The sequence below is a fragment of the Myxine glutinosa genome, chromosome 9 (assembly GCF_964187855.1).
Source record: "Myxine glutinosa chromosome 9, kmMyxGlut1.1, whole genome shotgun sequence".
Taxonomy (NCBI): Eukaryota; Metazoa; Chordata; class Myxini; order Myxiniformes; family Myxinidae; genus Myxine; species Myxine glutinosa.
The window spans coordinates 134,212,997-134,236,089 of record NC_136269.1 but is presented as its reverse complement, the minus strand read 5'-3'; the positions used below and the strand labels follow the sequence as shown (position 1 = coordinate 134,236,089).

At 46.0% G+C, this 23,093-nt stretch overlaps 1 protein-coding gene across 5 annotated transcripts in view; it reads left to right on the top strand.

Annotated features, from left to right (window-relative positions):
* Window positions 1-817: 817 nt before the first annotated feature.
* The window catches only part of LOC137414542 (transcription initiation factor TFIID subunit 4), a 77,454-nt gene continuing 55,178 nt past the window's right edge, over window positions 818-23,093 (top strand). For 4 of the 5 annotated variants that reach the window (XR_010981909.2, XR_013624615.1, XR_013624616.1 and 1 more), the window contains exons 1-8: window positions 818-2,314; window positions 2,451-2,584; window positions 6,129-6,233; window positions 8,286-8,405; window positions 10,385-10,507; window positions 14,723-14,812; window positions 19,505-19,567; window positions 19,914-20,012. Coding sequence is in view for 2 of the 5 variants with exons in the window: in XM_068100049.2 (XP_067956150.2) it covers window positions 871-2,314; window positions 2,451-2,584; window positions 6,129-6,233; window positions 8,286-8,405; window positions 10,385-10,507; window positions 14,723-14,812; window positions 19,505-19,567; window positions 19,914-20,012 (2,178 nt within the window). In the remaining 3 variants the exon portion in view is untranslated. The remainder of the gene's footprint in view (window positions 2,315-2,450; window positions 2,585-6,128; window positions 6,234-8,285; window positions 8,406-10,384; window positions 10,508-14,722; window positions 14,813-19,504; window positions 19,568-19,913; window positions 20,013-23,093) is intronic. The other variant, XM_068100048.2, reaches the window with a different exon arrangement.

The window sequence follows — 23,093 nt, the reverse complement described above, 5'->3', positions numbered from 1 at the left end:
TACAACTTGGAAGCTAGCCAAGCTGAGGTAAACGATGCCTATATAATCTTAGAGTAGCTGCAGCTAACTACACCGCCATGGCCTACATATCGCGAATAAGACGAAATACGCGACAAAATAATGGCGAAATGTTTTAAACAAGCTACATTAAGTTTAAAATGTACATGAAACCAACCTAATGTAGCGGTGTTCACTGTCTGGCTCTGATCTGCTTGTAAGTTTATCTTTCGCAATCATTTTAACTTGGACGCAAATCAGAGGCTGAAACAGCGAAATGACCAATTAATAAACGCCAAAAATTATCAAGAACTCTGGATATAAATTATACTTCCCACATGTTAAACCGAAATATGTGGAATATAAATACAGCAGCAATTAAAACATTTGCATTGATAGGTTTAAATAAGTAACCATGGAGATGGGAACGGAATGAATTTTTTTTGTCACATTCAACGCACTTTAAAGTTTAAATGGGAAGTTTATTAAAGTCACCAATCGGCTTTCAATCAATCAAAAACTTTCAGCTCAATGTATTTGTACAGCTACCTGCTCTTGGACAGGACAACACCAAAGTTCAGTCACCACCGTGAAATTAGCTCATTGAATGTTAATGTTGTTGCAAAACAGGCAGAAATGTAAGGTGAAATCCATATCGAAAGTCAATGCTGGAACCCCACCTGAAATATCCGACGTCAGTTGACGCTGGAGAAAAGGATTTGACTGATGCGGTGCAAACGGAGAACGCTTCATAGGCGGTGAACTTCGATAAGGGATGGTCATGTCAAAGGTAGGCGGAGTCAAGGCGGACCAACGAATGGCGCATGACGTCACGCTCGCAGTCGCGCATGCGCGCGGCGCGGCCCGCGCAAGATGGCGAACGCGGGCGATCCGTTGCTGGATCTACTGTCCGGAGAGCTGGACGAGCGGGCGGTCAGTGCTCTAGTCGGCTCTTTGGAGTCTCGTCTCGGTCACGCCGGGGCCGCTGCGCAGCCGGTTCGCGGCGTGGGCAGAACAAGCGCGGCGAACAGGCACGGTGCGAACTCGGGCAGTTGGGCCGGACAAGGACAGGAGAATCCCTGCAGCCCGGGAACGGCGACCACGGGTAGCCCCGGCCGAGGTGGTCTGCAGACGGGGAATCCCGGGAGTCACGGAAACCCCGGATGCCAGAGAAACCCAGGCGGTCAGGGGAACTCCGAGTGCCAGGGAAATCCCGGGAGTGAGGGAAGCCCTGGGGACCAAGGGAACCCCGTGAGCGAGGGCAGCTCCGGGAGCAGAGGTAACCCCGGAAGCCCCGGACCGGTGCGCGCAGACGGCTTGCGGGGTCATGGGGAAGGTCTGAGCCCGGTGGACGTGCGGCAGGACGGCGACATTGATGAGCGCTGGGCTGGAAAGAAGATCCCGGAACGTTCGGCTTTGGGTCTTCAGCAGCACACGGTAGGGGTACCCGTGGTCCGCCCTGCAAACGGTGGAGGTAATGCCGCCTTTATCAACAGGACCCACGTCAAGAACAGTAGCAGTAACAACGGGGTCTTGGGGCCGGGCTGCAAGACCGAGGATGTGGTGTTGGGTGGACCCGTGCTTCGTCCTGCCCTTATTCCTACAATTGCTCTGCAGAGACCGCCTCTCAATGGAGCCACCGGCTCAACCCCCTTATGTGCAAGTACCGGGACGTCACCTGGCCCAGCGTTGGTCTCGGTATCGGTACCCACGGTGAACCAGGTTCCTCCCCAGACGCCGGTGTCTACTGTGGTGGCAAACCAAGTTCTGGGTCATGCTTCTACCCACGTGTTGACCTCAGCACCAAGCTCTTCGCCGGCTCCTTCACCTGCTCCATCACCTTCCCCTGGTCCGAGTTCCACACCTGTCTCTGCACCAACACCTGCATCAGCCCCTGCACCAGCTCCCACACCTGTCCAGGTGCCACCCCCCACGCCCGTTCCCATGCCATCCTCCACGCCGTCTCCTGCACCTGTCATCACACCGACTCTCACACCTGTCACTCCTCCGGTAATAACACCCAACCTCGTATCGGCTCATCCCCCCTCGCCGGCGTTGGGGACTCCGAACGCCGACGGTCTCCACTGTCTGACTCCGGTGCCATCGCAAGTACCCCGGCCCACAAACTCCCCGATGCTGGCACCGGGCGCTGGATTGACCCTGCCCGGGGTGGTCCGGGTGAGTCTTCCGGCGGCGGCCGGGATGGCCCGGCCAGGGTTGGCGTTGCAGCAGCGGCTCCTGTCTCCCCAGATCATCGCACCGCGACCCCTCCAGCAGCAGACCATCCAACTTCCTCCCGGCTTTGCTCTTCCTCCAGGCACGTCCATGAACCCCCTGTCTCTCTCTCTCTCTTGTATATCTTTGTCTAGTGTCTATGTTCTGCATCTTTGCCTTTGAATTGTTTTTATTTAAAACTCTCCACTTGTCGAACGAATTGTTTCTCCATCTCTCAGGTACAGTGATGGTGCGAGCAGGTGAGCAGGGACAGCTCTTCCTGATCCAGCAGCAGCCTATGTTGGCACAAGCTGGTGCTGCACATCTTCCTGGCTCTCCCGCCGCCCAGTCTCTTCGTTTCACGACTCTGCCGGTAACGTACCGAATGCCAATATCGTGGCTCGGACTGTCATTTTATATATACATATAAATAAATAAATAAATAAATAGAACGGCACTCGGTAGAGCGCAAAGCTCCGCCAGGCTGAACAGTTTACATTTTCTATCCCACTGATAGGCCGGATCTGGATTCGGACCTGAACCAAAATCGAATCTGTTCTTGTCACCAGACGAACCCGTCCCCCAAGTTTAGTCATAACTCATCCATAACTTTTTTAAATATCATGTTATATATCGCTTTTCACCCGATCTCTCAATGGTGAAGAATCACTTAAAATTAAATAATTATTGTAGCCGAATCCATATTCAGATCTTCACCAAAATCTAATCGATTCTTCCTTGTCACACACCCAACCTGTCCACCAAGTTTCGTCCAAATCCGTCCACAACTTTTTGAGATATCCTGCTACATATCATTTTTGGCCGTGTCTCCCAATGGTGAAGAATCACTTAAGAAATTGTACTAGCTGGATCTGGATCTTCACCAAAATTGAATTGATTCTTCCTTGTCACACACACAACCTGTCCAACAGGTTTAGTCCAAATCCATCCATAACTTTTTGAGATATCCTGCTATGTATCGTTTTTGGCCCGATCTTCCGATGGTGAAGAATCACTTATAAAATTAAATAATTCTCATATCCGAATCTACATTCAGATCTTCACTAAAATGTAATCGATTCTTCCTTGTCACACACACAACCTGTCCACCAAGTTTCGTCCAAATCCGTCCGCAACTTTTTGAGATATCCTGCTATGTATCGTTTTTGGCCATGTCTCCCAATGGTGAAGAATCACTTATAAAATTAAATAATTCTCATATCCGAATCTATATTCAGATCTTCACTAAAATGTAATCGATTCTTCCTTGTCACACACACAACCTGTCCACCAAGTTTCGTCCAAATCCGTCCACAACTTTTTGAGATATCCTGCTACATATCATTTTTGGCCATATCACTCAATGGTGAAGAATCACTTAAGAAATGGTACTAGCTGGATCCGGATCTTCACCAAAATTGAATCGATTCTTCCTTGTCACACACACAACCTGTCCAACAAGTTTAGTCCAAATCCGTCCATAACTTTTTGAGATATCCTGCTACGTATCGTTTTTGGCCCTATCTCCCAATGGTGAAGAATCACTTAAGAAATTGTACTAGCTGGATCTGGATCTTCACCAAAATGTAATCGATCCTTCCTTGTCACACACACAACCTGTCCAACAAGTTTAGTCCAAATCCGTCCACAACTTTTTGAGATATCCTGCTACATATCATTTTTGGCCATATCACTCAATGGTGAAGAATCACTTAAGAAATTGTACGAGCTGGATCCGGATCTTCACCAAAATTGAATCGATTCTTCCTTGTCACGCACACAACCTGTCCAACAGGTTTAGTCCAAATCCGTCCATAGGGTCATTCCATGTCAAATCATCAAAGAATCTGCCGTCATCTCTCAGATTTTTGTAAAACTTTGGGAACCAATTGGGACCCATGAAAAACAGCTAGAACTCAAATATTTTTGCTAACAGCCTCTTAATTAGTGAGATACAGGTTAACGAACTTTGGACTAATTAGCGCGATGTCGCGAATTCAAATGGCCATATCTCTAAAAGTATAACACCTAGAGAGCTGGTTTTGGTGTCATTTTAAAGGTATTTTCATGCCCTATAAATTTGTCTGGGAAACATTTTCCTACCTCCAATCACAAAAAAGTTATCACAAAATATAAACTTCAATCGTGAATCCAAAAAAAATGTATCCTTCAAATTTCCTCAAATTCATCCCAGATGTACCTTATGATGTCAAGAAGCTTCCACATAAGTTTTGTGATGGGCACTCCAATAGTTTCTGAGATATGAGCAATAATGTACATGTACGTATGGCATATAGGTTCGAAAATCAGCATTTGTAATGTATTATACAATCATTCTAACCTAGCCATGACAGGGAACACAGGGAACAACCAGCAATTGCTTTGAAGTATCATATACTTTCATTTTCAACTGGGCCTGAGGGGAATTCTCATCCGGGGAATTCCAACTGGGATTTCCCATGTGGGTAAGTCGAGGTGATGCAACTTTCACAGTCTAAGATCCCCAGGGAAAGTCCAAGTTGGCTTAGTGTAATGCTTAGGCCTGCCACCAACAGAAATTGGCAGTTCACTTCTGAAGGAGCTGCAGAAAAATGACGACTGCCAAGGAAAAGTTCATCTTGAAGCAGAAATCCTGCTGCAATCCCTTTGGAGCTCATGAAAAACCAAAGTCGTCTGGCTTGAGAGCTGTTAGCCAAAAAGCCATAGCCGCTCATCCAAGCCTCAAACTGCAAAGTGCACAGAAAATCTGTACCCAGTGTCGTAAGAAACTGGCAAAAAGACAACCAGGTGTGGTAGAGACTCAGAGTGAAATACCATTACCAGTGACCAGCAGCGCTATTAGCAGTAGTGAGGACAATGATGGTGGAGGTGAATCACCAATACCAGGCAGTTCAGGGGAGTTTGAATTTCATTCTCCTGAAATGGAACTGAATACACTGAATGAGTCTTTGGGATTGATTGGAGAATCACCTATTCCAAAAAAGAGACTTGCTGCAGATAAATATGTGAAATCCAAAACCAAGAAAATCGGTGACACTGGTTAGTGAACCTAAGTCAGGTTAGTGAACACTGTGTACTTGAACTCACTTATTGATTGTATAATACATTACAAATGCTGATTTTCGAACCTATATGCCATACGTTATGCTTCCTTGGGCTCCTCCCCCCCCCTTCCCACGCCTCCCCCCCCCCCAAGCCCTCTCCCTCCCACACTTCTCCCTGCTCTCAAATGTTGTGGTTGTGTGCTTCCCCTTCTCTCCCCATCTTGTCTTCCGCTCCCTCTTTTTGTATATTTTGTTTGTCTGGTTGATTTGTTTGTCACGTGGCTCTTTGTCACGTGTCGCGTGGCATGTTTGTCACGTGTCGTGTGGCTCTTTCACGAGCCTCGATTCAGTATACAAAAAAAAAAAGAAGAAGCTTAGACTCGGTAGTGAGTTAACAACGGAGTCGAATGCATGCAAATTGGAAGTGTTTGGGAGAAGGGAAAGAGTCAGGGCAGGTGGGGCAAGACCGTAAGAAATGTGATCGAGGACCTTAGACTGCCAACCTGACTGCCGTGTTCCGAGCTGAGGAGGCTGTCGTCGTCCACCTGCACTCCAAGAAGAAGACTCGCAAAACAAATGACTTCTGGGCAGACCTTCTTGTAGAACGGGAGCGTAAGAAGCACGAGCGGGACGTGCGGTGCCAGTATATTTTCATCATGTTTTGAGGTTGTCGGATCTCGGCCGTCACCCTTTATTGAGTTTTATGACGTTGTTGGTTTTTCCCATTGTTGACTCTTCTGATCATCTCAAGCTGATCTCCTCGTATGCTTTCCTTATGTCTCCATGAACGACGAGCCTTCACCGGATCGGATGAGATACATTTCATCTTCAATGTTGCTTTTGCTCCTCGCCTCCTCCCCTCACTCCACCCAGACCGTGACGGCAGGTACCTCTCCTTCCTGCCTGACAACCACCCTACCACGACCTCTGGTCACCAGCCAGATCAGGCCACCGACACCCACAGTCTCCATCAATACGGTAACATACTTGCTGGTCGCTAATGACTACAGTAAAACCACGTTTCTTTATCTGTTCCGAAGTAATCATAGTTCGGCTTTTCCTTTTCACCTGAGCGGTGTTGAAGTTGTTTAATTATTCGAAAACACACCTTTGTCTTGATGCTTGCTTAGGAGAGGAAATGTGTAATTATTACGTGTGGATATAAAGATGAAAGGTCGTATTTATTTATTTATTCATTTGTTCTTTGTGGCAGATTCCATTAAGCCCCATTGCATCATCATGCGTGATCAGATAAGCCGTTGACTATAACTAATGGGACATGGATGATGATGATGATGGGGATGATGGTGATGATGATGATGGTGGTGATTGTGAAGATGATGCTGGTGACAATGATGATGATGGTGACAATGATGCTGGTGACAATGATGATGCTGGTGACAATCATGATGCTGGTGACAATGATGATGCTGGTGACAATGATGATGCTGGTGACAATGATGATGATGGTGATGATTATGGTGATAATGGTTATGATGGTGGTGATGACGATGACGATGACAATGACGATGATGGTGATGATGATGATGACTACGATGGTGATGATGATGGTGGTGACAATGATGATGATGGTGACTGATGATGATGGGGATGATGGTGATGATTATGGTGACAATGGTTATGATGGTGATGGTGACAATGGTGGTGATGACGATGACGATGATGGTGACAATGACGATGATGATGGTGATGATGATTATGATTATGGTGACAATGGTTATGATGGTGATGGTGACAATGGTGGTGATGACGATGACGATGATGGTGACAATGACGATGATGGTGACAATGACGATGATGGTGATGATGATGATGATGATGATGATGACGACTACGATGGTGATGATGACGATGATGATGCTGGTGATGATGATGATGGTGACTGATGATGATGGGGATGATGGTGATGATTATGGTGACGATGGTTATGATGGTGATGGTGACAATGGTGGTGATGACGATGACGATGATGGTGACAATGACGATGATGATGGTGGTGATGATGATGATGATGATGGTGATGATTATGGTGACAATGGTTATGATGGTGATGGTGACAATGGTGGTGATGATGATGATGGTGTCAATGACGATGATGGTGATGATGACGATGATGATGGTGGTGATTGTGAAGATGATGGTGATGACGACGATGACAGTGATTATGATGGTGACGATGATGATGCTGGTGCCGATGATGATGCTGGTGTCAATGATGATGCTGGTGACAATGATGATGCTGGTGACAATGATGATGGTGACAATGATGATGATGGTGACAATGATGATGATGGTGGTGATTATGATGATTATGAACAAATAATATCTTTAGTTTGTGTTTACCATTATTTCTTGACCATGGAGTTGAACTGAAATTTGAATGAGGGCCATAACGAGGTTGGTTGTTAGCACCTGCATCTAAAGATTATTCCTGTTCTTCTATCCGGTACTTTTCAATACTTGACACCTTATTGCACAAGCTTGTCGTAAGTGTGTGTGGACAGTGTAAAACTTGATGTCGAATGCTGTAGGACAACTGGCATATCCTTCACCTGCCAGTCTTTTGAATATCGTAACTCGACAGTCCTAGGATTGTAGTCCAAACGTGAGTCTCCGTTAGGAATCACACCTGTACTACAACTGCATTGATGTCATTTTACAGAGGCAATCATCATGTATGCCTGACCTGCTTTCACATTTTTACCTTGTGCTCAAGACCTATTTAGTGCTTTTAATGCATGAGTTATGCAAATTGTTGGCCATGGAGCCAAGTTTAACTGGTCCAAGAGGTAGAAATTTGGAAGCAAAAACGGCTTACATAAGCTTTATGACCTTATAGTTTGGCCCAACGGATGACTTGTCAGAGAGTTCAAATTCTGATGGTTTCATTATGGTCTGATGACTTGTCAGAGACCGACTGAGAATGAGAATGTACAATAAGTTCAAATTAATTATTGCTGTCCAGTGTCCATTGTTAATTTGGCTCAGATTGTCCTGCTCCTTCGACAGGTTGCGGTCATGTCACCAGGCTTACCGACACCCTGCAAGCCCTCGGTGACAGTTCCAACTCCTCCTCCAACGGCGGCGTTGTCGGCTGTTGCGGGACAACAAACGATCGTGTTCACCCCGGTATGAAATCAACAATGACCGGGTGGTCAATAAAGCAAGAGATAAAGTGGTGGACATCTGTCATGATCTTATTATGAACAGTTGGGCAAAGTCGACAAAGGTTATGAGACCTGCCACAACAAAATGAATTGAAAGGCACAAAAATATATTCCTGAGGTTATCCACATTTTCCAAATATGCACAAAATAAGTTGTAAGTGGCACATACCATTTTTTTTAACGTCTTCAGTATGACTTAGCTGGTGTTTAAACCGCTAACCTACCAGACGGACGATCTAACCACAATAAGAAGGTGGGGAGATGACTTGCAGTTCACCTGTGCACATGAAATAGTGCACGTGATTTAACCACTGCTTCCTACCAGAGAGAGAGGGTTATTGACACCGTATTTTGCTTCAAGAGGGAGCAGGTATTACTATTTATAAACAATTGGTTCCATAATGAATTCTAACTGCACAAGCGTTGATATCAAATTGAATTGATATGCTGCCGAACAGTCTCTCCTGAAGAATTTGAGACACAACACGCCATTTCAAGAAAAAAAATTCAATTTTTCTTAACCGACACAAATTCCTTCCAAAAATGTCAATACCTAGAACGACACTCGGTAGAGCGCATAACTCCGCCAGGCTGAACATTCTATGTTTTGTATCCACTGATAGACTGCATCTGCATCCGGACCTGAACCAAAATCTAATCAGCTTGTTCTTGTCACCAGCTCAACTCATCCACCAAGTTTTGTCATAACTTGTCCACAACTTTTTGAAATACCATGCTCAATGGGGAAGAATCACTTAAAAACTAAATAATTATCGTATCTCGATCCGCTTCCAGATGTTCACCAAAATTGATTCAATTCCTCCTTGTCACACACCCAACCTCTCCACCAAGTTTCGTCAAAATCCGTCCACAGCTTTTTGAGATATGGTGCTATTATATTGTTTTGGCCGTATATCTCAATGGTGAAGAATTACTAATAAAATTATTGGATCCAGATTTGGATCTTAACAAAAATTGAATCATTTTTCCTTGTCACACAACAAAGTTCACCACCAAATTTCCTCTGAATCCATCAACAAATTTTGGGGTGTCCTGTTCACAGACAAACAAACAGACACAGGTGAAAACAACTTCTGTCGACCTTCAGTGGCGGAAATAATATGTGAAAAATAATCAGTATTTTAATCAACAATTTTTGATTGGAAATTGCAAACAACCCTGCTCAATTAATCTGCCACAGAATTATCCGACTCTTTGGTCAGTTCGATCGCAAATGGAAGGTTTTGTAGAAACCTGGTCATCTCATGATCCTATCACTGAGAAGCTTTTCCCAGAACCTAGTGGTCACCATGTGTTCCTCATGCCCCACTGGGACCGGATCATCTGGTGTCCCTACTTCACAGTACGTCGCCTACGATGAAGTTGTGGGCCGTATCCAGTAGGCACTGGGCTAGAATTACATCCGCCAGCTAAAGCTGACACATGAAATGATGCCGGGCATCATTTTCCCAGGTAATTTATTAGGCAGACTTTTCTCTATGATCCCACCTTTAAATAATGTTAAACAGCAGACAGACAAACAGACAGCAATAGAACATGCATGGATAGAAAGTAGAGGAGTTTAACTATCGAAAACTGAAAATGGCCATTTCTGATCCCACAAGTCACATTTTTTTCCTGGACGACAGGTCTTGTGTAGCGAACTGAGTCGGTGTTCCTTCCCCACCATCCCTCAAGGAAAATAATCATATTATATTGGGCAGCTACCCTAACTATATGAGATTAAGTTGGTGAGGCGTTGCATGATGCGATCTAGGTGTGATGGGTTGAATAAGTGCTCACATGCGTTGAGACTTTTTAAAGGAATCTCCTTTTGTTCTCTCTCTCTCTCTCTCTCTCTCTCTCTCTCTCTCTCTCTCTCTCTCTCTCTCTCTCTCTCTCTCTCTCTCCTGACTTTCTCTTTGGCTGACAAAATTGCAGGAAGTGATGGAGAATGTAAAGAAGTGTAAGAACTTTCTTTCCACGCTCATCAAGTTGGCATCGTCTGGACAGCAGTTGCCTGAGACCACGCGGAATGTGAAGGAGCTGGTCCAGAGCCTCCTGGTAGGTTTGCTCTTCCGAGCACTCAACTATTTCTTCATAATATGAAGGGTATAGCCAGGTACATTGGCCTTGAGCACCAAGGATGTCTACTCTCAGTTGGTTATTCGAGTGATGGTCTTCGTCCCTAGTCTGGCGGAATTGTAAAGTGTGAATGACGTGGAAGATCGTCCTGTGCAATCTACAGGTGTTGGAAACTCGTGACGTGGAAATGTAGACACATTATGGAGAAAGAAAAATCAAAACTGATTTCTTCTTTCGTATGCAACACAACGCTGTGGGGTAGCATCATTGGTAGAGGGTGTGGCTGTGCCACTGATGCGATGCCCACCGTAGCTTAGGGTAGGAATTTGGAATTTGTTCAGGGAACCGGCGACAATAGCTCGCCTACTCTTTACGAAGGACACTGTGGGATCCTTAATGTCCACCGACTAATGCCGGCAGACAGGACACTCAGTTTAACGTCCATCCGAGGGACGGCATACATAGTTGAATCATTTTGTTGAGAAACAGCTGGTTGACAGTTTATAGCTGGCCCTGGATTCAAACGCAGGCTAGACAGCTTAGAGGTGTGTGCGTACCTCTGGGCCATCCTATCAGCCTAAAAATTATTTGCTTTTGGGTAAAAATGCAGTTTGGGAGGCCGCATCCACTGCTTATTTATTTAATTCTTCCTTTCTCATGCACGCTCCTATGAGTGACGGAGTAATTTAGTCTTCACATTCCTTTTCTACCCTTGTGACGGGTAGTGAGGAAAGTATTTCTACCTGACCTGCACCAGTCATACCATCAAGCAGAATTGACCGATTCACAGAAGGAAGCATTTTTAGTTGATGGGGAAGATTGGTCCAGTAAGGTGTATAACGTTGGACTTGTTAATCGCACGTGCTGTTGCGCAAGTTGAAAATCGAGTTTTCCAGAGGTGCAGGTGTGTCCCTTTTTCCTCGAAAAGAGGTGCAGGTGCAAAAAAAACCTCCGAGTGATTTTGAGAATGCATGATGCAAAAGGAAATGGGTGGATTGAAGGTGTTTGGAATCGTATGAAAATCATCATGAGGAAGTTCTCTTGCTCTATATTATTGTTATTACCGAAACATATGGTTGGAAAGGAGTGCACATTCTATATAGGTCGACAAACATGGCCGCACTAAATGATGATACGCAAAACACTAACATTGCAAATAACTTTATTAAAGACACAGAAAGTCCTTTCAATAGTTTATTTTGTATTATTTTTACAGGGTTTGAGGCTCATGGTGAAGCTGCAACACAAATCGAGCACACACATGTGCAGAGAAATGCATGAGACAACACCGGACTCGACTTCAGACAAACATGGCTGTTGAGTTTGAGGGAAGTGACATTACTTCCTGAGGCATTCTGGGTACCAGCAAACGCCATATTCATGACCCCTCTTTTTCCCCCATACTCGGCGGGGAAATTTAGGGAGAAATTTCCTCCCCCTCCACGGGATGCCAACCTGTGGAGTTTATCCGTGCTTTTTCCTCTAAAAACCGAGCGTCAAGCAAGGAATGTGCACAAACCATTTTTTAAGTCTTTGGTATGACTCGGCACCGGTCAAATGGAACCACGGACCTCCCAGACTTTGAGCGAATGCTCCAATCATTTTGCCACTGAATCTGGTTATTATACGATAATGGAGCTATGGAGTATGTGTGTATGTGTGTATGTATGTATCATCAACTCCTCCAAGAGGATTTGACCTAAGAAGCAGAAACTTTCAGGGATTACCGAGGGCACGCTGAAGTTGTGCATGTGCAAGTTTTGTTTGATTCCATCAAGTTTTGAAAAAAAGCTTTTGTTTTCACCCTTGTTGGCATTTTCCTCCTTTTATTGTGGTGTGGGTAGGGAGGGGGTGAGAGGAGGCATAGGGGATCTACAATTGGAATTATCTGAGCTGGATAACATGATGTATTATACAGGGTGGGCCAGAAATATGGGGATTTTTAACACTCGTGTAAAGGTAATAAAAAGTTGTATTTCAAAACAAATTCTTACAAGAAAGTGAAGTGCATAACATGCCATTTATTTGTGGAAAAGAACATCTAGGAGATGCGCACCATTTCGTCTGACACATTCCTACAATCTTGGACACCAATTATTCATGACGTTCTGCAACATGGCCATGTCAATATCATTGATTTAGCGTCTGATGATTTCCTTAAGTTCATGAAGAGTTTGTGGACGATTAACATACACTTTGTCCTTTAGATATGACCACAATAAATAATCACATGCAGTCAAATCGGGTGACCTCGCTGGCCATGGAATATCGCCGTTTCTGGAAATGACATGCTTTGGAAAGAGCGCCCTTACAGTAGTCACGGACACTCTGGCGGTGTGGGAGGTTGCACCATCTTGCTGAAACCACGGTTTCTCTTTTAAAGTTGAACCGGTCCTCTCAAAGTTCTGAACCCATAACTTGATAGCACGAATAGACGGCACATTTCCATGACGTTGAACATTGAAATTGAGTTTGAATTGATGTTGTTTAGCAGTTGCACTATCATTAATCTTGTAAAAAGCTTTGACAGCGAAAGCGTGTTCTTCACACGTCCAGTTCCACATGGTCACTCAAGTGTTGTGCGTGCAAAAAAACCCAAAACGAAATCAGTAAAAAAAAAAAAGCATGTTATGTACTTCAATATCATGAATTAATTTATTTTGAAATACAATTTTTTATTTCCTTCACACAAATTTCAAAAATGACCATATTTGTGGCTCACCCTGTATATTCACATGAGGAGTACGCATGTTTTTGCTTCATGTACGTAACTCAGGTTATTTTTTTATTTTCGAGAGCGATCGAGGTAGCAGTCTGTTGCCTACACACCATCAAAATATAGGGATGTGTTCGAAGAACGTGTGGTATGCTTGGAACAAGATCGCTGTAGGGCAGGTACTCTGATAATTCTTGTAATCGAATCGAATTTTGAAGGATGATTTAAGTTTGGAACATGTGACGAGTCGGTCCTTTGTTTGCGAAATGCTCATGGCAAACCACTGAATATGGAGTGGTCTTTGTGAAATGTTACCTAAAGGACTTTAACAAGTATAAGTTACTACCCATACATTGATGACCTTCTGGCGTACATTGCAACACAAATTGAAATGTAGAAGATTAATTTCCATTTGCGTTCCCACATAATTCCCACATTGAGTTCCCGCTTTACCCCGCGCAGTGTTGCGAAAAAGGACATGGGAATTGGGTCTTTAAAACTCTTGCTTTGCTTTTCCGAGCACGATCCACGTTCTTTTTCTTCGTGAACCTTGCACAACAGGCCCGAGGGTAACCATACGAAGCCGATGGGTCAAACAGAACAGTCCAGAGCTGACGATACTCTACCGAGATGCATTTTCATCATCAGATGTTTATCCACACATTTGCACAATTACAAACCTGCTGGCAACTCCTTTCAGAGAAAATGACGATTTTGGAACAATCTTTCAGAAAAAGATGCACTGAACAAACAGCGCTGGGCACCGCCATATTTGTCTGAACACAGAATCCCACACAGTTAATCTACCCTCAGGGCATGAATGCCAATTCTCATAGTTACCCTGCCCTCAGGGCATGAGATAGTCTGAATGTTTTGACCAAGTACTGCTAAACGGAAGGTTTCTGATAGTGCCAAGAAGGCGGTTTGTGTTCTGCAGTGTTCGAATATGTAATTAAACTGAAATAAAAAATATGTTGGCTGTTGCAGGGGATTTTTCTTTTGAAAGTTCACCGCCGTTGATGCAGTGTCTTTTACATCACACTAATTAACACGTTACATTTGTTTGTTCGTGCCTCTTGTATGTGAATTTTATGAAGTTGTGACCTTGTATGTGACCTTAAAAACAGGTTCCGGTTTGGAATAAACATTCAACTGAAATTAAGCTGTTCCTCGATTATAAACCGACGTTTGTAGGCAGACAGACAGAGACGAAGTGAAGTAATTGCTTAAACCCGCTTTTCGCTTCGCGGACGCGGGGTACCCAATAAGTGCTTTCCCAAAGAGAACGGTGCTGTGCCGAGTACAACGTATTCGAGTCATTTCTAGAAACGAGGAAATGACTAAAATATGTGCTTGGGATTTAAAATCGTTTTCTTTTTTTTTCCACCTGGTGACGGACGGATTGTCGAGAATCCTCATAGATGTTCCATGGCTGTCACATGATCCGGTAATGACGGTTCTCCTGCCCATTCTCCCAGGACGCCAAGGTTGAACCCGAGGAGTTTACGGCCAGGTTGCAGAAGGAGTTGAAATCCTCACCACAGCCTCACCTTGTACCCTTTCTAAAGGTGAGATCGGGGTGAGTGCAGACTGTGGTCAAATTGACTGGGTGTGTTTTTATGTTTTGCGGATAGCTTTGTGTACAACGTTTATAACACGGCAAAATACTATGTACAGTTTGCATTTTAGGTGAAATAACTTTAATTTCAAGGTTGAGGTTTGTGAACTTAGTTTGGTCTATTATCTAGGCATGAAAAGTTTAAAAAAATTTAAACAGATCGAGGCTCATGGAAGAGCTGATGTCGGAGGGGTGAGAGCAGGACACAAGCAACTTAACAGAAGGGACAACAGAGGGGTGGGAGAGGGGAAGATAATTTCATTCAAATTTCTTTTGTCATTTATGAAAGATTTTGTTTTAACGAGGAGACCTTATCGGATTACGCAAATATTGATGTAATGTATGATTTTCAGAAATAAAGTGTGAAATACACCTGTCTGGATCCTGAGCGCCCAGCGGCTTTCCTGGAAATTTTTCCATTAAGAAATAAACTTTGTGTACCTGCATCGTTATTTGATTTATAGTGACATACTTTTATGGAAATCAACTGATGCCATCTGAAACTTGTCAACTGTGGAAAGATGAGGAAGGTGAGACTGAGGGGGAGGTTAAGGGGGAGGCTGAAGATGACGCTGAAGGTGAGACTGTGGATGAGACTGTGGATGAGACTGTGGATGAGACTGTGGATGAGACTGTGGATGAGACTGTGGATGAGACTGTGGATGAGACTGTGGATGAGACTGTGGGTGAGACTGTGGGTGAGACTGTGGGTGAGACTGTGGGTGAGACTGTGGGTGAGACTGTGGGTGAGACTGTGGGTGAGACTGTGGGTGAGACTGAGGGTTGACACTGAGGGTGAGACTGAGGGTGAGACTGAGGGTGAGACTGAGGGTGAGACTGAGGGTGAGACTGAGGGTGAGACTGAGGGTGAGACTGAGGGTGAGACTGAGGGTGAGACTGAGGGTGAGACTGAGGGTGAGACTGAGAGCGAGACTGAGAGCGAGACTGAGAGCGAGACTGAGGGCGAGACTGAGGGCGAGACTGAGGGCGAGACTGTGGGCGAGACTGTGGGTGAGACTGTGGGTGAGACTGTGGGGGAGACTGAGACTGTGGGTGAGACTGAGAGCGAGACTGAGGGTGAGACTGAGAGCGAGACTGAGAGCGAGACTGAGGGCGAGACTGAGGGCGAGACTGTGGGTGAGACTGTGGGTGAGACTGTGGGTGAGACTGTGGGTGAGACTGTGGGTGAGACAGACTGTGGGGGAGACTGAGACTGTGGGTGAGACTGACACTGAGGGTGACACTGAGACTGTGGGTGAGACTGTGGGTGAGACTGAGGGTTGACACTGAGGGTGAGACTGAGGGTGAGACTGAGGGTGAGAGTAAGACTGAGGCTGAGAGTGAGACTGAGGGTGAGACTGAGAGCGAGACTGAGAGCGAGACTGAGGGTGAGACTGAGAGCGAGACTGAGAGCGAGACTGAGGGCGAGACTGAGGGCGAGACTGAGGGCGAGACTGAGGGCGAGACTGTGGGTGAGACTGTGGGTGAGACAGACTGTGGGGGAGACTGAGACTGTGGGTGACACTGACACTGAGGGTGACACTGAGACTGTGGGTGAGACTGACACTGAGGGTGAGACTGAGACTGACACTGAGGGTGAGACTGAGACTGACACTGTGGGTGAGACTGAGACTGACACTGAGGGTGAGACTGAGACTGACACTGAGGGTGAGACTGAGACTGACACTGAGGGTGAGACTGAGACTGACACTGTGGGTGAGACTGAGACTGACACTGTGGGTGAGACTGAGACTGACACTGTGGGTGAGACTGAGACTGACACTGTGGGTGAGACTGAGACTGACACTGTGGGTGAGACTGAGACTGACACTGTGGGTGAGACTGAGACTGACACTGTGGGTGAGACTGAGACTGACACTGTGGGTGCGACTGAGACTGACACTGTGGGCGAGACTGAGACTGACACTGTGGGCGAGACTGAGACTGACACTGTGGGCGAGACTGAGACTGACACTGTGGGTGAGACTGAGACTGACACTGTGGGTGAGACTGAGACTGACACTGTGGGTGAGACTGAGACTGACACTGTGGGTGAGACTGAGACTGACACTGTGGGTGAGACTGAGACTGACACTGTGGGTGAGACTGAGACTGACACTGTGGGTGAGACTGAGACTGACACTGTGGGTGAGACTGAGACTGACACTGTGGGTGAGACTGAGACTGACACTGTGGGTGAGACTGAGGCTGACACTGATGGTGAGACTGGCACTGAGGGTGACACTGAGGGGTTTTTTTTGGGGGTTTTTTTGTATACAGAATCGAGGCTGGTGAAAGAGCTAACATTTATCACACAAGCAAATCAAACAGACAAACAAAGTATATAAAAAGAGGGAGCGGAAGACAAGAGAATGGGAAGCACGCAAACACTTGAGAGCACACAACATTTAAGAGCAGGGAGATGTGTGGGAGGGAGAGGGCTTGGGGGGAGGAGGCATGGGAAGGGGGGGGGGGGGGGGGAAGTATAAAACACAAAGACACCAAGGACTTCCAGGAAAGAGGTTGGTATTTCGAAAAAGTGGATTTGGGGTGAAATTAGCGGGGTTAGAAAAGATCAAGGTTTTGGATGGGGGAAGATAAGAGATGGTGGTGAACAGCTGTTTTAAAGACCTGGAGGGAGGAATGGGATTGAAGAGAGTGACGGAGTTTGTTCCACAGGTGGGAGAAAAGAGGAATGAAGGAGTGAAGGTGAGCAGAGAGTCTTGATTTTGGCAGTTTAACCATAAGAGGGTTGCAGGCAGATCTTGTGCGACCTGTAGGAATATTTGGGGGACAGAGCCCAAAGAGAGCTGGGGGAGCAAGGCCGGAGAGGAGTCGGTAGAAGACAGAACGACCACCAACCTGCCTGCGGTGAGTAAGTGAAAGGCCCTCGGAGATAGCTTCATCGCGGGAGATTGCAATGATTCTGAACGCTTTGGTTTCAACAGCGTGAAGACGAGCTAGGTGTGAGGCAGGAGCACTAGTCCAGAGGGGAGAGCAGTATTCCATTGAGCTGCCGATGAAAGCCTTGTATGTGGTGAGGAGCTCAGGTGTGCCAAGGAAGAACTTCGCACGATGGAGGATGCCCAGTCGGCGACTGGCTTTGGAGGCCAGATTTGAAATGTGGTTTTCCCAGGAAAGATCATGGCAGATAGTGAGACCCAAAAGCTTGAGTGACAGAATTTCCTGGAGAGGATTATTCAGAAAATCGATGGGAGGGTTGTCCAGTCGGTCTTTTCTGAGATACATCGTAAGAGTGTGAGATATGTCAGGATTGAAAGACATGTTCCACTTGTTTGCCCAGTCTCTGATTTTGTCCAGGTCTGCAGAGAGTGAGGAGGCTGCAGACTGCCGATCTGAGGGATGAGGAATGGAGCGGCAGAGAGTAGAGTCATCAGCAAAGAGATAGATTTTTCAAGAGGGTCAGAGAGATCATTGATGAAGACCAGAAAAAGCACAGGGCCCAGAACACTGCTTTGGGGAACTCCAGCCTGAACAGGAAGAGGAGATGAGAGAAACCCATTCAGGGCCACATGTTGACTATGACTAGAGAGGAAGTCCCCCAGCCATGTGTGGAGATTTCCATGGATACCGTAGGAGGAGAGTTTGGTGAGCAGAGCGGGGTGCCAGACCGTATCGAAGGCACGTGATATGTCAAGGGAGACATCTCTAATTTCCTGTTTGGCATTGAGGACCTCCATCCATTGTTGAGACAGCAGAAGCAGCATGTCCATAGTAGAGTGACCTGGTCTGAAACCAAAATGGGTTAGACTGAGGGTTAGACTGAGGGTGAGACTGAGGGTTTGACTGAGGGTTTGACTGAGGGTGAGACTGAGGGTTTGACTGAGGGTTTGACTGAGGGTTTGACTGAGGGTTTGACTGAGGGTGAGAACTGAGGGTGCGAACTGAGGGTTTGGCTGAGGGTGAGACTGAGGATGACACTGAGAAAAATGAACCCAATGAACAAAAAAACAAACGATGAACTTCATTTGGTGGACTCGTCAGATATGGCAGTCAATTATTTTACCAGTGTCTTAACTCAACAATTCTAATCATTAAAAATAAATATATATTTCTCCCAGGTACACCAGAAAATTTAATTATCATTACTTGTGGATTTGTGGATCGTTACCATTGTGGATCTTTATAGCTCTCACTGAGGGTCTAACAATACCTCATGGTAACTTGCCAACTCGATTAGTCGCTCAACGCCATGCCCATTGTTGGCAGCAGCCCTATCATTGATAAATAACTTTGCTTTTAATTGCATTGTAGAGTAGGTAGAGTAAAATACGATGAGAAAAAACAAGGAAAATTAACAACACAAGTCTGCTTGAGGTGAGCAAGACTTGAAAGCCAGACCTTTGCCAAGCGCCTGGCATTTGCTCAACATCTGCACTGCCCAAAACTTTCAACAATGGGTACCAGATGCATGTTCATTCGAGCACGAGTCGCCGAATCAATGTCGTCACAAAATTTCTGGTTACTGTACTGGAGCAGGCGAGACGCTGGGCACCAAAAACCTCGGACAGGTGTGTTATTCTTTTAAAGGTTAATAACCTGGATTATGCAAGATTGTTCCACCCCGAGTCATGCTTTGCTCACTGCTTTGTTCTCCACATTTCTGCACCTACTCCTGCAGAAGAGCCTCCCTGCTGTGCGGTACCTTGCACAGCATCCCCACGCATCCAGTCAAGCCATCCAGGTATGCTCGCCGACCCTCTCGTGACTTTCTACACTCAACCCCTGCACTGATTTGCCTCACATGGAAATGCAATCCAGAGCGCCCTCCATTGCTAACTATCCCATTTTTATCGGGACATGAGGAAGGAGGACGAATCGTCATGCTTACCTGTTACCCCCTGGAGTTGCACCATGAACCAAACAAATGATCAACAAAAACCTTCCTCGACAATTTACTTATCAAAATATCCCACAAAGTCAGACTCAGGCTTGCTGTGACTAATATCATGAGCATGCGTTGACTGATGCTTTATGTTTATAGCTATATGGCTATTTGCTTTATAATTGTCATGTTTACATTGTTTTAGGTTTCTGGAAACTCGGCCGCCTCCACTGGAATCACACAGGCTGGCTCCGTCACAGGAACGCCAGTCAGTGGAACCATCGCTCAGTCGCCTATACACACGGTAACGTCTCTTAACTACCATCACTCAAATGTCCTATACGCATGCTAACTCATCGCCACTACCATCACTTGGTTTGCTATACACAGTAATGCTTCTCAACTACAATCGCTGAATCCCCTATACGCATGGTAACTCACTGCCACCACCATAGTCACCAAGCCACCTTGCAATTTGTCCCTCCGGCTCTTTGAACCGAAGAAGCCATTGCAAGGAGGCATGATCCACTCGGATCACAAACTCCCTCCGATAAAGGTAAGGGTGAAAGTGTCCAACTGCAGACAGTAGGGCCAATAGTTCTTTGCGGGTAACGCAATAATTTCGCTCGGGCCTCAAAAGTGCCCGACTGCAATACGCAATAACCCTCTTGACTCTCTGTTGCATTTGTGACAACACAGCTCCCAATCCTTCCTGGCTCGCATCTGTGTCCAGGATGTAATTGCCATCATCCATTGCCAAAATCCTAATTAGGGATAGGTAGGGGAGGGGGATAGGTTAGTGCTCGGGACGGGGGAGGTTCCAAGACTAACCTCCATTTCCCCTACCTCCGGCTCACCTTCTGAACTTACAGAAGCCTCGCTACGCACCTCCATTTCACCGACCTCCAACATCCGCTTTGAGGAAGGTCGTTTCCCGCGCGTGTATTTATTTTAATTCCAAAAACAAAATTTAAATTTTTCGAAGACGCGATATCGCACTTCGTATGCCCAATCGACTATACAAATTTCTCCGCCTCGACTATGAAAATTTTGTGTCCAAATTCTCCACACTTGACACCAGTTGTAATCGGGTTCAAATCCCGCTCCTGACTACCATTTGTCGTGTGGCCGTCTTTGATTAAAATCAGACGGTCACGGAAGCCGATTGCGAAGGCCTTAGCCCCTGAGGCGAAAACTCAATGGCAGACTCCGGAAACAAAAAGCTACACCAAAGTGCGCGGGATGGAGGGAGGCGGCGCAAGAGCCCTGCAGTCTTACCTATTAAATCAATCACACGGAAACTGCGTTCAGATATATATATACAGAAAATAATATAAGGGTTTATTCGCAAGGATGGTGGGACAGGAAAAGCACGCGCCGGTAATAAATATCCTAATCGAGACGTCCGCACACGACAGATTCCGGATACGAGACGAGGGAGTGAATTACGAAAAGAACCGTTCGTTATGGTGTGTATGTGGTGTGCGGTCTTATCTGTCCGTCGTCCTGTCCCCGTCTTGTCCGCTCCAGTGCGGAGAAACCCTCCGTCCGCCTTGCACGCTTCGCTAGGCCCCGATGCGACTCGCTCCGCTGCACACCACGAGGTCCCGCCCACTCGGCACCAACCCAAGCTCTAGATGCACAGAGCACTGCTCCAAGCACCATGTGGATGGCGAACCAACGACCACCAACGACCTCCCAAAACCAAGAAGAAGCGCAAGAGCTTCAAGCACAGGACATCGTGCAGCGTCACGAGGCCAGGGAGGGTGCAGCGCAAGAGGGAAAATGTCGTTTGGCGTGCCCTTATATAACCTGGGTTATGACGTCAGCCTTGGCGCGCCACCCAATCACTGCCTTCCACCGAACCTCCCAGCGCCTTCCCTCCAATCACACGTTCCCTGTGGCGTGGTCATGCGATGTTGCTAGGCCTAGCTGGTGATGTAGCTGACGGCGGCCACCTGGCGGTGCCCCGATCTGACTTTCTGCCTGTCTTCTTCCAAAGTCATGGTAAGGGAGGGGAACTAATTAATGTGTGCACTAAAGGGCCTATCTAAGTGTTTATATGGGTGTGCGTTGCCATAAGGGACAAATGTTTGATTACCAGGTGTGACACACAAGGGCTGTTATCCTTATTCCCGACAACTACCTAGCACACGAACATCCTGGTATGTTCAAAGGTATACTCCTTAACCGACAAACCGGATTAAACATAGAACTTATTACAGGGTTGATTCCCTACCGCGACAGACGAAGCATGTTACCTATTCAGATCTACCTGGCTCTAGATATTCCTTTACCCCACCGACATAACAGTATATAAATAGCTTATAGTTATAATGGTGTTTCTGTGGGAGCAACGGCTTCTACAGGAAGTAAAAAATATTATACACCACAAACACGTATGCTTAGCTTTTTAAACAGTCGCTAATGCTCTTTATAACACTAAATGAAGAAATTTGGAGGAATCCCGACATCCGTGAAGTAAGTTTCACTTACAGAACTGAGCGAAGATCTACTGTACTCTATATAACCCACAAATATTGGGTTAATAACATGGCCCTTTCTGCCGCTAGTGTGGCATTTTCCGTAGCGAACTTTTGAAACTCGCTCCTGCTGTTTGATATGAAACTGAAAGGGAGAAGCTCGGGTTGTGCTCCTTTACCAAGCAGCTAGCTAGCGCTTGCCAAGCCAGCCGTTCCTTAAAGGTTTTGAATGGAGTGCTTGCTCAAATGCTTAAACCACTTGGCGATCTCTCCACAAGAAACTTGGTAAATGAACACACACCCAATGTTCTTGAGACCCAACCATAGATCGACTGTAATCTACATACCCCAAAGAGGAATGACCTTTCCTGCCCCTCCCGGAGTCTTCGGGTGTAGTAGTCACTTAAAAATCAAGCAATTCTCGTATCCGAATCCATATTCAGATCTTCACCAAAATCAAATGGATTCGTCTTTGTCACACACCCAACCGGTCAACCAAGTTTCGTCCAAATCCGTCCACAACGTTTTGAGATATCGTGCTATGTATCGGTTTTAGCCCTATCACTCTGGTGAAAAATCATTTAAAAGTTAAATAATTCTCATATCCAAATTCATGTTCAGATCTTCACCAAAACTGAATCGATTAATCCTTGTCACACACCCAACCTCTTCACCAAGTTTCGTTCGAATCCGTCCGCAAGGTTTTGAGATATCCTGCTATAGTATTGTTACGGACGCGGCTAGGATGTTACTGGATTTGCCGAGCGGATGGCCGCCGCGCCCGAACAGTTACCCCGACTAACCCGATTCCTGAACGTTGGCCAAAATCGCGCCACAGATATTCAATAGGGAAAAGACAAAGGCGACACGGATGTGAAGAAGAAGAAGGAGACGAAAAGGTT